We start from the raw sequence: 14,307 nt of genomic DNA, 5'->3' as shown, positions 1-14,307 counted from the left end.
CCATAAAAAAGGGGAATCACATGAGTTTGGCAAACTGGCTAATTGTCCAAGAAACTGATTACCCAAGTCTCTGAGTCTCAGTTAGATGGGCCACGTGACGGAGTTCTGTCCGAAGGAACATATGCGAGGGATATGCCCGACGTCCAGGCCTGACTCAGACATGTCCATGGGTGCCTCTCCCCCTTCCCTTCTGGGCTCCTTGAACAGAGACTGCAGACTGAGAGCCAGGCGGCTCCCAAGGCGGAAGGAACCTCCGAGTCACTGTGGAGGCTGCTCACTGAACCTTACGAGAGAAATAACCTCGGACAGTTATGGAGCCGGTCCCAGTTTCCAAGCATTTATAACAGTGTCTGATCAGGAGTGAAAGCTCCATAAATTTTAGCTCCCATTATCATTAAGAAACAAAATTTACTTCTAACTTTCCTTCTTTTTCTTGGGCAAAGCAGAGTACTAGGGGGTGGGGGTAGTTAGTGAAGAGCACTGAGATACATTTACCAGTGAAAATTGAGTAGTACACTGGTGTACTTAATCTAAACATTGTCGCAGCGATTCAAAGAGGAAAAACAATTCATTTGGATCCCAAGTATTTAGTGTTATGACAAGTCTCATAAAGTAGAGTGCTTACCCCCTCAAATCTAATACAAACGTGAAACGTAAAGAGAATTAGGTTCTCTTCTTCTCCCCTTGACAATGAGCATTTGAGGACACTCTAAAACAGTTCTCACAATCCACATCATTTCTGTGGTTTCAAATTAATATCAAAGGGTACAAAGAGTGCTCTGTGCTGTTACAATATTTGTGATACAGTTTAATAGTCATAATCATCTTTTATTGATTTTAGATTTTAAAAGAATGTCTTTGTAAACCATGTTTCTCCAATATATTTTTTACAATAAACAACATTTATGAAAATATTATTTAAATCTTTTGCAGAGGAAGTGGGAAAAAGTGAGGGGAGAATATTTCAAAACTAACCTTCAGTGTTAGGCCTACATATTTGGCAATGATTATAGAAAATTATAGATTTGTGACAGTGAAACGTCAAAAGTGCAGTGCATCCAGCCAAAAGGAATGCCAGTTCAGCTAGAGACTTGATTTTGCAAAATTAACACAGCATAACCAATGCCATTCATATTTCAAAACGGAACCAATTTTGTCTTTGTGATTTCTGACATAGTTTCTGGGCTGTGTTAGAAATTAGAAAATTCTGGCTGAAGATCTTGTTACTTTCCTGTAAATCACATGAAAAACTTCGTATTTTAATACTAATGGTTATTATCTTTAAATGCTGAATAGCGTCCATGGTAATATTTTCATAAAAGGGATACTTCACATTTCATTTTTTTCAGAATACACTGAACAACAAAAAAGTGCATCAACTTAATTTAAAAATCAGTAGTGTCAAATGTATTATTTGGGCATCTAATTTCCTTTCTAAGTACCGTAGCTTATCGGCTATTGTTGTTAACCTGTGCCTAATTTATAAATTAAACTTCATCATAGCTATGTATGTATAGAAAAAATATAGCATATATACATATATGTGGTTTGGAAATATCTACAGTTTTACACACCCACGGGGGGTCTTGGAATGTATCCCCATGAATAAGGGGGAAATACTGCATATTCAGGTTCATATATTTTTAAACTATTAAATAGTTCTGAATAAAACCCATCAAAATCTTAAATAATCTCTGATCTGGATTAAACCATGATAGGATCAATTATTTTTTTAAATTCAAATTTATTTATTCATCAGTAAAACGTATTATTTAACAATGTTCCTAGAGAATAAGCTTCCTATGTGTAAGAAGTGGTAACCTAGTTACACTGCTTTCATGGGCCATTTACAAAGCTGTGATATGCGGTATCAGGATATCTTTCCACGCTGATGTCTGAGCAAATCATACCGAAACCAGAGATAACCATTCCTGAAACAAGGAACCATCTCTATATTAGTATTTCACTGTCATGGTGCTGCCTTGGTATTTTAAGCACAACGGATTTTTCTGAATGATTATGATAGATTAAGGCATTGTATCTCTTTTAAAAATGGTTATTGAGACGATACAGATGATAGCTCTGCTGCCTAGAAAGACACACGCTGTCCCTGGGACCCCCATCCGGAGTTCCAGCATGAGGCCAAATTCACGATGCTCACAGCGTCTTGCCTTGATTCACCACAGGGGTCATTTCCCAGCAGCACCACATGCTGATTTCAAATGATACTGTTTACCTGCTAGGCTCTTGGCTGGATATAGAGTATTTTTCTTATTAAAAATACTTAATAATCTACTCGGTCTTTGTAAACTCTCCAAGGAGTGACTTTCCATCTTGGCAAGCACTCCCTGCGTGGCTGCTGCACTTTTCTTCCATCATCTTCTTCACGTAACTGAGTGGTCCCTTCCCTTCGAAGGAGGAAGGGTTTTTGAAGGAGCCTCCAATTCTATCCCATAATGTGAAGTACTGTCCATAGTTGTAGTCGAAGAACATGTGGTGATCTGTATGATGAGCTGAGCCATTAATAAATGGCCTTAAGATTTGGGGGACACGAAAATCACCATCATGAATGGAAATTGTCCAGATGTTGACCAAGATGTACAAACCCAAATAAACCACCTTGTGCAGTGGAAAGATAAAAGGATATATGTGGTAAGGCAGACTCTGAAGGAAGCCATCCACAGGGTGAAAAGCATGACTTGCAAACGGAGTAGGAATCTTCCAGATGTGATGAGGTTTATGGATGTGCTGCAGAAGAAAAGAACACCATCAGCACCACACACTTCGCCGGTCGGCACTCAGCTGAGCTTGGCATACTCATGCTGTGGAGAAGACTTAACCTAAACACCCCTTCAAAACTAGCAGAATCACCTTATAAAATGCCTTCCTTCTTTACTTGCCAAACAATGAAACTTTAGGACCAACACTCCAGACTCATAAAAAATACAAGCAAAATACACCTGGTATTTTCATCACTATGGTTACTTAGGTATTTACCATAATTAGAGGAAATTCTTGGAAATAGAGAACTAATTTATAATTGCAAACTGCTTAAATGTATACTATTTTTCCTTTTTTTTGGTCACCTCAGCTTGCCTTACGTCCCACTATAGGGCACTCCACACTGCACCCCCCGCCAGAACCAGGGACCCTCATCATGGCTTCTCTCTGGATGCCCAGCCATCTTCCAACCGTCAATCTTTAGTGTCTAAGTATCATTTGAGAAGTTTGATAAAGTGACACCTGAGTTCTAGCTCCAAGATTGCGATGGATTAAGTGTAGAGTGGGAGCCAGATATCAGTTTTTAATAAGGACCCAGGTAGTCTGGGGACCCTCTTTGAAAATACTGCTAGATTGCAACACTTGCTGTAGGATTTTAGTTAGAACGAGGTATGTGGCAAATCACAATTCAGTCAATAAAATTCCATGTTCCTCAATCTGTATCAGTGGTCAATCAATATCTGTATCAGTGGAATCTATAGTTTTGTTCAAATTGGCAACAAAATTCAGTGAGAACATCAGTTGGGAACCTGGTAACTCCATCCTCCCTACTAACCCGGATCCCAGCTAGCCTCGCCTGAAGGGCGCCAGTCTGGACTAAAGGTATCCAGTGGGACTGACCCAGGATCAAGAAACTCAAATTATTCTTGAAGTTTTACACAAGGATCCTGAGTGGTGGGATTCATTGACTAAAACAACAAATCAGGTCAGGCATAGGATTTTTAAAAAAATATATATTTCTTTATTGATTTCAGAGAGGGAGGGAGAGAGGTAGAAACATCAATGATGAGAGAGAATCATTGACCGGCTGCCTCCTGCACACCTCCCCACTGGGGTCAAGTCCACTGTGCTAAACTGGTTAGGGCAGGATTTTTCGTTTGTTTTTTTTTTTGTAAGCCACATCAGATTACTGAACTCAGGCATATTTCTATGTGGAGGAAGGGAGCGGGAGAGATAGAGAGAAACATCAATAATGAGAGAGACTCATTGATCAGTTGCCTCCTGCACGCCCCCCACTGGGGATCAAGCCCGCAATCCCAGCATGTGCCCTTGACTGGAATTGAACCCGGGACCCTTCAGTCCGCCGGTCGACGCTCTATCCACTGAGCCAAACCGGTTAGGGCAATTTCTGCTTTTTAAAATTAAATTTATTGGAGAGACATTGGTTAATAGGGTCATATAGGTTTCAAGCGTACAATCCTATCATACATGCTCTGTATATAGCATGGTGTGCCCACCACCCAGTGTCACATCATCTTCTGTCATCATGTATTTTCCCCCAATTACTACCCGCCCTCCCTCTTCCCTCTGATAACCACCATCCTGTTGTCTGTGTCTATGAGTTTCAGTTTTATATATATTCGTATATACGATTGTTTTCTTTCCCTAAAAAATGATGTACCTTATACACAAGCCTATGATGAAGGCCTCTGTGGATCCAGTAGATGAGCATGTCAGTGAAGAAGAGGAAGGACAGCACACTAACGATGAGGTGAAACCAGCCTAGGAGAGAGAACAGTGCACAGTGGAATCCACAGTCAGCTCCTAGGATTAGCATTTCGTTTTTACTTGTCTAAATGCAAAGTATGAACCTAGACTCAAGTATTACAAACTATCGGTTTTGCCAGTTAAACACATTATAAATTCATCTCCTTTGACTCTCTGGAATCTGCTCATTTCCTCTTTTTCTTCCTATAAAAACTTGGAAATGCTCCACCTAAAATCTTTCTTAATTGTACTATTAAGGTATTTACGAGACAAAAAAAAAAAAAAAAGATATTCCTGAAGCATCGGTATTATTTAAATCTCTGAGAATAATTCTATTTAATAATCTTCCTTCATAAACATGTCTTTATACATTATCTCCCTGGTTAGAATTTTATTTTTCACTAAATACCTCAAACTGAGCATTTACTCCATAACCCAGCCCTTTCTGATTTTTCCAACGTCATCTATTCCTGCCTTAACCAGGCTGGGTTACTCAACGTCCTCCCAACATCTTGGAAGTCTTGCCGCTATACCGTTACTCATCCGTTTCCATGCGTCCAGAATGCCCTTCCGCCACTGATTTTCACTCACAATCCCATCCCTTTTGAAAGCCTAGTCAAGTTGTCACCTTGGTGTGTGATTTCTGTTCCCTCCCTTAACTAACTCATCTTTACTTAGAAAGCAGGGAATGGGGCTGACCCACCACTTACTGGTTGAGAAACCTGGGCGAGTTACTAAAATTCTCTGCAAACTTAATTTACTCACCTATAAAGCAGAATAATAGAACCTACCTAATACAACTTATGTAGGATAAAATGAATTAAGACATGAAAAGCTTAAATCTGTAGCTGGTACTTATTAACACTCAATAAATGTTAACTATTATTCTTACTGTTTAATACTAGACACTAGAAATGTATCTTGATGGAATAATTTCAGAATTTCATAAAAAGTGAGCTTAGTTACTGGAGGACTATCTATAATAGACAAGAGAAACACTCTAAAGGCCTAAATTAGAGCTCATTTAAATAAACTATGGCTATCTACAGAATGAGAAACTAACAGACATTAGATAATGCTAATATTTATAGGCATAACAATATGGGCATAGATATTGTTAACAGCAAAAAAATGGACTCCAAACCAGTATGCATAGTGAGGTTTCATTTTTATAATGTAGATAATGAAGTATACAGGCATAGAGGACATGTCAGATGATTTACAGTTTCTAGTAGAAAGATAATTGATTTTTTAAAATCTGTATGTTCTGATTTTCCATAATTGTCATGTATTACTTGAGTTATCTTTTTTAGAAGTTTGATTTCAATACAGGGAAGCAAATGCAAAGGCTTATATATCTGATCATGCCAATCTTTCTCCAGGCACAATTTCATCTAAAACAAAGATTTAAAATGGACAGATAAACTTAAATAAATGCACATTATATGGCAAGACATAAATGCATAAAATCCTATCTAATAAAAGAGAAAAATGGTAATTGGCGTACGACGATACCCTTTTCATTGGCTAATCAGGGCTATATGCAAATTAACTGCCAACTAAGATTGGCAGTTAACTGTCAACAAGATGGCGGTTAATTTGCATATGTAGGCACAATGCAGGGAGGCGAAAGGGAAAGCAGGAAGAAGCCCCCTGCCACTGACAGTGATGGGAAACCCAGGGGGGAGCTAAGAGCTGCCCCCCAGCCATGATCGGAGAATCAGGTGCCTTTTCCACCCTGGCCAGTGATAGCAGGAAGTAGGGGTGGAGCCAGCGATGGGAGCTGGGCACGGTCGAAGCTGGCAGTCCCGGGAGCTAGGGGTCCCTTGCCTGGGCCTAAAGCGAAGCCCACGATCGTGGGGCCGCTGCAGCTGCAGGTCACCGCTGCCCGGGCCGGACGCCTCAGCCAGAGGCCTCAGGCCTGGTCAAGGGGCCGATCTGGTGATTGGTGATCGGAGGGTGATGAGGGTCAACTCCTCTGGCTGAGGCATCAGGCCTGGGTGGGGGGCGGAGCTGGGGATTGGGGGGATATGATGGTCCCCTTGCCCAGGCCTGAAGCCTGGGTCAGAGGCATCAGGCTTGGGCGGGGGGGTGGAGCAAGCGATCAGAGGGAGATGGGGGTCCCCTGCCCAGACATGATTCCTGGGCCAGAGGCCTCAGGCCTGGGCGGGGGCCGGAGCCAGTGATCAGGGGGAGATGGGGGTCCCCTGTCTAAGCCTGACACCTCTGGCGGAGGCGTCAGCCCTGGGCAAGGGGCCGATCAGGCGATCGGAGGGTGATGGGGGTCAACGCCTGAGGGCTCCCAGTATGTGAGAGGGGGCAGGCTGGGCTGAGGGACACTCCCCCCTCCCCACACACACACACCCAGTGCACGAATTTCGTGCACTGGGCCCCTAGTAAAAGAATATTAACAAATATTAAAAACAACTGAGCAATTTCTAATTATTTTATATTTTTATTGATTTCAGAGAGGAAGGGAGAGGGAGAGAGAGAGAGAAACATCAATGATGAGAGAGAATCATTGATTGGCTGCCTCCTGCACATCTCTGCTGGGGATCGAGCCCACAACCCGGGAATGTGCCCTTGACCGGAATTGAACCCGGGACCCTTCAGTCCATAGGCTAACGCTCTATCCACTGAGCCAAATCGGCCAGGGCTTTCCAATTATTTTAAAAGAAGGAAGAGGCAGGTTAGGCTCTGTAGAAACACCAGCGTGGGCTGGCCGTGCTATTCACTTACCGCTTGGAAAGCCTCCTATGTCATCATACAACTTGCTGTAACCCCTGAGCTCCAGCAGGAACAGCGCGACAGTGGGGATGCTCATCCACGGCAGGGCCTGGACAGTGAACATGATCTCTCGATAGACTTGGTTCTGAAAATGAAATTTCCGATACTTAAAAATCACTGCTCGTTAAGCAACACCAGCACAGCGTTGTTTGGGTTGGATTTTTAGAATCTCTTGTATTTTTTTTTTTTTTAATAAAATGTTTTTACTGATTTTTTGAGAGAGAAAGGGAGAGGAACAGAGAGATAGAAACATCAATGAGAGAAACATCATCGATTGGCTGCCTCCTGTATAATCCCTACTGGGGATTGAGCCCAACTGGGGCATGTGCCCTGATGGGGAATTGAATCATGATCTCTTGGTTCCTGGGTAGATGCTCAACCACTGAGCAACACCGGCCGGCCTAGAATCTCTTTTATATGAACAAGTTAATTCCCAAAATGTTTCTATTAAAATGTTAATACGTGGGAATGGGTCAGAAAAAATTCCTTTTGTTCTGAGCAAAAACAATAAATATTTAAGATTCTCAAGCTTATTCTCCTTCCAACAAATTTATATTCTAAATTTCGATTTTACTGAATAATTATTTCTTTCATAGTTAACGTCCATCCATAATCCTCTTTTTCCTCAGTTCTTGGAGACTTGTATTTGACAAATACAAATAACTGAAACAGAGAAATGATTATAAACTAATATTACTGTGTTTGGATCCTCTAGCTAAAGAAAAATATACATAGCAAAATTTATTTCAGTTATGAGTCAAATATAAAAATAACTACACAAATGTGTGCATTTACTTATCACTATTAGCAGAGAAATTCTTTTTTTAAAAAAAAAAATTTTATTGACTTCAGAGAGGAAGGGAGAGGGAGAGATCGAAACATCAATGATGAGAGAAAATCATTGACTGGCTGCCTCCTGTACACCCCCTACTAGGGATCAATCCTACAACCCTGCATGTTCCCTTGACTAGAATTGAACCCGGGACCCTTCAGTTCACAGGCCGATGCACTATCCACTGAGCAAAATCAGCCAGGACTAAAGAAATTCTTTGTAACTGAAGTTACGAAGTACCAGGATTTTAGTTTTTTAAAAAAAGGTTGGATTCATTATTTGTTTAAATTAAGGAAGGAGATGTGGGATTAGCCCTACCAAAAACATATAACCCATCTGGGGATGGTTTCAAAAACTTTACTTAATGCTTATAACCAATTTAATCTGAATAGCTCACAAGTTCATCACATTGTGTTTTCTTTTTACTGTATCAGTAGTTAAAATAGGTAAGAAAATCACTTACCTTTAGAAATTGAGGATGTTTCATTAAAGAATGATCAAAGATAAAATAATAGCTGAGTGTTGCAAAGACAAAATAAAGGATATAAGCCCCAAGGTTTGTCACAATCAGGAGGCTAAGAGTCTGTCGGAAGAAGTTGTCCTCTGGCCACGTGGCTGGGTACATGTATGGTGTGAAAACATAACGATCGGCAGCACTGAGAACGAGGTCCATCTCAGCACCTGAAGGAGAAACAGGTGCAACAGTTACATGCTGTCATTTCTCAAAGCAACGTTCTCAGAAAAGTGACCCGAAGTGCCTGCTTTCATAAGCATGTGTAGAAGTCTGCTCCCACCAGAACCCCCTGAATGCCCATCTTCAGAGCTAGAGGGATCTGAAGTACCATCTCGAGTCCAATCTCTTCATGTTGTAGAAGGGGCACCAAAGCTCAGTTAGAGAAACCGAGACCCAGTAAGTTTTTTCTCTAAGGTGTAGCATTTCCATGGATAAATGTGGATCCAATTCCTTTTTAGTGTTCTTTCCTATTATGCCCAAGGGCAACACGGCAAGTAGTAAACATGTGGAAAGCAAGGCACTAGGTACCCAGGCAAATGGTTTCCTCTTTAAGCTACAAGTTTTAGCAGCCTCTCTCCTAAAAGAAAACCACCTCCCATTTCAGAGATTTTTGCTTCAGTGCTGAAACTTAATTTCCTAAAAGGTATCTATGTTGCCACCACAAGCATAGAAGTCAGGCGCTATCTGTTCTTATGACACAAGGAAAGACCACTCTCATCGACGGAACAAAGGTAGATATATTCTTAATGTTAAGCATTAGAATACATTTATTCCTTCCCCCATGAAGCAATGCTCTAGATCAGTGGTCGGCAAACTGCGGCTAGCGAGCCACATGTGGCTCTTTGGCCCTTTGAGTGTGGCTCTTCCACAAAATACCGACTTCTGCGCATGGGCCACCAAGTTTCAATCGCACTGTACGTGTGTGCCCGCACGTGGTATTTTGCAGAAGAGCCACACTCAAGGGGCCAAAGAGCCGCATGTGGCTCACAAGCCGTAGTTTGCCGACCACTGCTCTAGATTACGGGCTAGGAAACTGGGGCCTCCGAGTCAAACCCAGAACCTGTTCCTATAAACAACAAGCACCCACCGCTCCCAGGCCTTCACCACACTATTGCCTGTGTCTATCACATGGTCTTTATCTGCTACATACTGGACCATATAAATAAGTATCAACTTATGAAATAAAATTAAAAAATTAAAATAACTCTTTACAATGTTTATATAATTACTTATTTACAGTCTATTTCCCCTACTAGATTCCCCATTGATTCCACACAAGAATTTAGACTTTTTCAAAATCATGCATACATGTAGTTTAAAATAATCACTGTAAAGTGAGATACAGAGAAGTGTTGCTTTCATACGTACAGCACAATTATCACCTCAATTCCAGCCCTGTGGGTAACCGTCTTTATTCGTTCCTATGAATCCTTACAATATTTTTAAATGTAAGAGCCAACTACAAATTTTTATTTCCCCCCTTCTTTACAAAAAGTGACATATTACATACACTGTCACACATTCTTTTCTCTTACCATGTATTTTGGAGATCTTTCCATCATAAGAATATCCTCTTTTTTGTTTTTAATAAAGTAGCTTTATTAAGATACAATTCATAGGGAATGATTCAAAAGTTGTTAGCATATTCTCACAGTTGTGCAATCATCATTATCCAATTTCAGAACACGCTCATCACCTCCAAAAGAAACTCATTCTCCATACTGTTGAGCTGCTTAGACGTGTACATTGTTTGCCATCCAATTTAAGGGGTTTTGGGCCATCATTTCTTAAAACAACCATTTTACTAGTTTTTCTCTCTTCTCTTTTGGGACTCCCATTATGTGTATGGTGGTATCTTCATGGTATCCTCCAAGTCTCGAGACTGTTAATTCTTCTTCATTCTTACTTTCTGTTCCTCAGATTGGATAAATCTCAATTGCTCTACCTTCAAATTCTTTGTTCTCTTCACTCAAATATGATGTTAAGTTCATTTGAAACTTGTTATATTTTCAACTCTTGAATTTTCATTTGGTTCTTTTCTTTAAAAAATAAATTCTATCACTTTATTGATAGTCTCTATTTGCTGGGATATTGTTCTCTTACTTTCTTTGAGTTATTTAGATGGTGTTCTTTAAACATATCTGTAGTAGCCAATTTTAAAGTCTTTTCCCAGGAAATCTGGGCTTTCTTAGAGATTGTTTCAATTGACTGCTTCCTTGTGCATGCACAGGCCATAATTACCTGCTCCTCTGTGTGTCCCATAAGGAACCTTTTATATCACATAATGGGCAGCTCTGGAAATCAGATTCCCCATGGGCCTTCCTCAGGGTTTCATGTTGCTGTTATTTTAGTGACTTCTCCAGACTGCTTGTATAACACCTACATTCCTTGTTGTGTGCAGCTACTGAAGTCTTTATTCACTAATGGATGGACAGACTTTCTTAAATGCCTTAAACCATCAGCCTTTGTGGGGTGCTGTGTGTAGGGCCATGCTTTCAATGTTTCCATGGGCAGTTTACAACTCTGACTTAGCCTTCACTTCCTGCTTGCACAGACCTGCAAGGTCAGCCAGAAGTGAGAGATTAGGGCCTTCTTCCATCTTCTTGGGTACACAACCCTTCCCGTAGATATCATTCTGGATTCCCAACAAAATGTTAGAGCTTTGCAAAGACTCCTATGGACATTCCTCAGTGTTCCCTTTTAAGGGTTTTGGTCTGGCTCTTGTTAGTGCCAACTGTCTCCTAAAACTATGAGGTTAAGCAATCACCACCGATTTTCTTGACAAAAACCTTGGGGATAAAGAAGAACCTTGAAAATAAAGTTTTTCAGAGAACTGCCAGAGAGGTCAAATAGTGAAAATTCTCTGGGTTGGGGCTTTTTGGGGAACTGGAAACCTGTCCTGTCCCTTCCAGGGTTGCTAGGCTGCAGTGCTTCACAACTCCTACAGACGTAAGGCTAATTTTCAAGGCTCCCACAAGGCTGGGGGAAGGGGACAGAAATAAGGAAAGCTAAAATGCCACAAAGCTTCCTGCTCTTTCCGTGTCTCAGTCATTTTTTCTAGAATAAACCTTCCTAGGATTATTGTAAATCTTTAATTCCCAGAGTTCTACAAAAATTGATCTTGGCAATTTTTGTCAGTGTTTTGTTGCTTTTATAAAAAAGCAGACTTTCCGAGAAGGTTCTTACTCTGCTATTCTGGAAGTCACCATCTCCTTTTTTATAGTACAAGGCTACCATTTTTTTTTTCCATGAAACATTTGGTTTCAGATGTATTTTGCAATTCAGAATTTCTAGATTTCTCCAAGGTAAAAACATCTTCCTGCTAGTAAACACAAATATTTGTTTAGAAAAATGAATATTCACATTAAATGGATGTACACTGGAAACAGTATAATAATTTATATAGTAACTATATGTAGTAATAAAAAAATATAGAATTGTATAGACTAAAACAGTTATTACTTCTATTTTTAAAGGAAAATATTCAGTAAACTTTCAAATACATTCCAAAGTTAAATAACTGCATGTATGTGTGTCTATATATGTAATACATTTTCATGAAATCTGGTAGCTGGAGGATCTTGTAGAGAAGGGCCCATGAGGTTAGAATTAGACGTTGATGATGGGCCAAGATCAGGATTCTCAAGTGAAAAAGCAATGCTACTCAAGATGGCCTCCTGAAAAGATTTCTACCAATGGCATCTGTCATATTAAATGTTTCTGCTCCACCAGTGCAGTTTGTCACCATAACACCTTCAGTACTTTTCCCATTTGTATTCGTAATGTAGCCATCAACGCAGTCAAGACTTTCTTCATGCTTGTGTTTAACCATCTTTCAGTAGTTTCCCCACCATCCAAGAATGCATAACGGAAGCATCACGGTCGATGTCCAACATTTCTTCAATGTCAGATTCTGCTGACTTATTTATGGTTTTGGCTGTTAAAATATCTGATCTACTTAATGAAGTCAGGTATCATCTTCTCATTGGTGATACAAAATGTTGCAAAAATCTTTATTTGCAGGTTCATTTTCAAACTTTATTGTCACTACAGTGTTTAGCACTTAATAATGTGGATTTATCAATATCATTTCAAGCATTAGCAATTTGGAAAACAAGATCTTTATGACTGACTTTATCTTCTAGAATTTTTTTCCTTTTTATTAAATTTATTGGGGTGGCACTAGTTAACAAACTTATACAGGTTTCAGGTGCACAATTCCACAGCACATCATCTGTATACTGTGTGTTCACCACCCGCAGTAAAATTTCCATCCATCACCATTTATCCCCTCTATACCGTCCTCCCCTCCTCTCCCCCTACAATCACCACTGTGTCCATGTCCATGGGTTCTTTTATTCTCTTTTGCTCAATCCCTCCATGCAACGTCCCCCCACCGCAAGCCCACTTCCCTCAATAGCTATCAGCCTACTCTCTATCTATGAGTCTGTTTGTTCATTAGATTATATGGTATTTGTCTTTCTCTAATTGGTTTATTTCACTGAGCAGAATGCTCTCCTGCTGGGGTCCAACCCCAGCAGGTCCAGGGGTCCCCAAAGGTGTGGACGGAGTCGGCGAAGAAGGAATGACACAGAGACAGCGTTCAGTTGATCAACAGCCTAGCCAGGATCTCTAGCCAAGTTCTGGTCAGGATCTCCAGCAAAGTTCTGTAGCCATGTTCTCCAGCCAGGTTCAGTTGCCAGGTTCTTCAGCCAGGTTCTGTCTAGTTTCTCCAGCCAAGTTCTGTAGCCAGGTTCTGCCCAGGATCTTTTGCCATGTTCTCTCGCTAGGTTCTGTCTCTGGGTTCTGTGTCCTGTTGTCTTGTTACATCTGTATTTATACCAGTTGATTCCAATCCTATCAATCTCTATTCCAAAGGTTAGGGCGTTTCTTATCTCCATTCCAGGGAGTAAAGATTATGTAGCTTAAGTGTGATTGTTCGTAGTTAAAGTGATTAATTACCCGCCTGGCACTTAGTTAAGGGGTTTTATTCCCTCCCTAACTTCAGGGGAAAATCCCTACCTGGGGAAACAACCTTTCTCGGAGAGGTGACCTTGGTTAAAACACATAGTGCCAAGAAGGTGAGCAAACATATTAAGAACAGTATGCCATATACACCAGGTCCCTTGAAACATATGCTGTGCAGATGTTCCTTCCCTGCAGCGACTGTGTCAAGCAGCAAGGATGGACCAGCTCCCAGCACTCTCCAGGTCCATTCATCCTGTCACAAAGGGTAAAATTTCCTTCTTTTTTTTTTTTTTATAGCCAAGTAGTATTCCATTGTGTAAATGTACCACATATTTTTTTATCCAATTATCTACCAATGGGCATTTGGGCTACGTCCAAATCTTGGCTATGGTAAATAATGCTGCAATTAACACAGGGGTGCATATATTCTTTCAAATCAGTGTTTCAGGATTCTTTGGATAAATTCCTAAAAGTGGAAAAGCTTTTTATTTTTAATTGAGTTTACTGGTGTCATAATGGTCTGTAAAACCATGCAGATTTCAAGTTACAACTCAATAAAACATCATCTGTACACTGCATTGTGTGCCCATTGTCCCAAGCAAGTCGCTTTCCATCCCCATTTTCCCTACCTTTGCCCACTTCTACCTAGTCCCCACGGCCCTTTCCCACTGGTTATTGCCACACTGTTATCTGCATCTATGTGTTATGTATACATGTG

General features: G+C 40.6%; 1 protein-coding gene across 2 annotated transcripts in view; it reads right to left on the bottom strand.

Annotated features, from left to right (window-relative positions):
- Positions 1–504: 504 nt before the first annotated feature.
- SC5D (sterol-C5-desaturase) overlaps positions 505–14,307 on the bottom strand; it is a 28,634-nt gene continuing 14,831 nt past the window's right edge. For both annotated transcript variants that reach the window (XM_059676631.1, XM_059676630.1), the window contains exons 2-5: positions 8,571–8,788; positions 7,228–7,360; positions 4,403–4,503; positions 505–2,748 (exon numbers count right to left, since the gene is read on the bottom strand). In XM_059676631.1, the coding sequence (XP_059532614.1) occupies positions 2,293–2,748; positions 4,403–4,503; positions 7,228–7,360; positions 8,571–8,780 (900 nt within the window). In that variant the 5' untranslated portion in view covers positions 8,781–8,788 and the 3' untranslated portion in view covers positions 505–2,292. The remainder of the gene's footprint in view (positions 2,749–4,402; positions 4,504–7,227; positions 7,361–8,570; positions 8,789–14,307) is intronic.

The sequence above is a fragment of the Myotis daubentonii genome, chromosome 19, assembly GCF_963259705.1.
Source record: "Myotis daubentonii chromosome 19, mMyoDau2.1, whole genome shotgun sequence".
NCBI lineage: Eukaryota > Metazoa > Chordata > Mammalia > Chiroptera > Vespertilionidae > Myotis > Myotis daubentonii.
The sequence above is the reverse complement of the archived record's forward strand: the minus strand, read 5'-3'. Positions and strand labels throughout refer to the sequence as shown.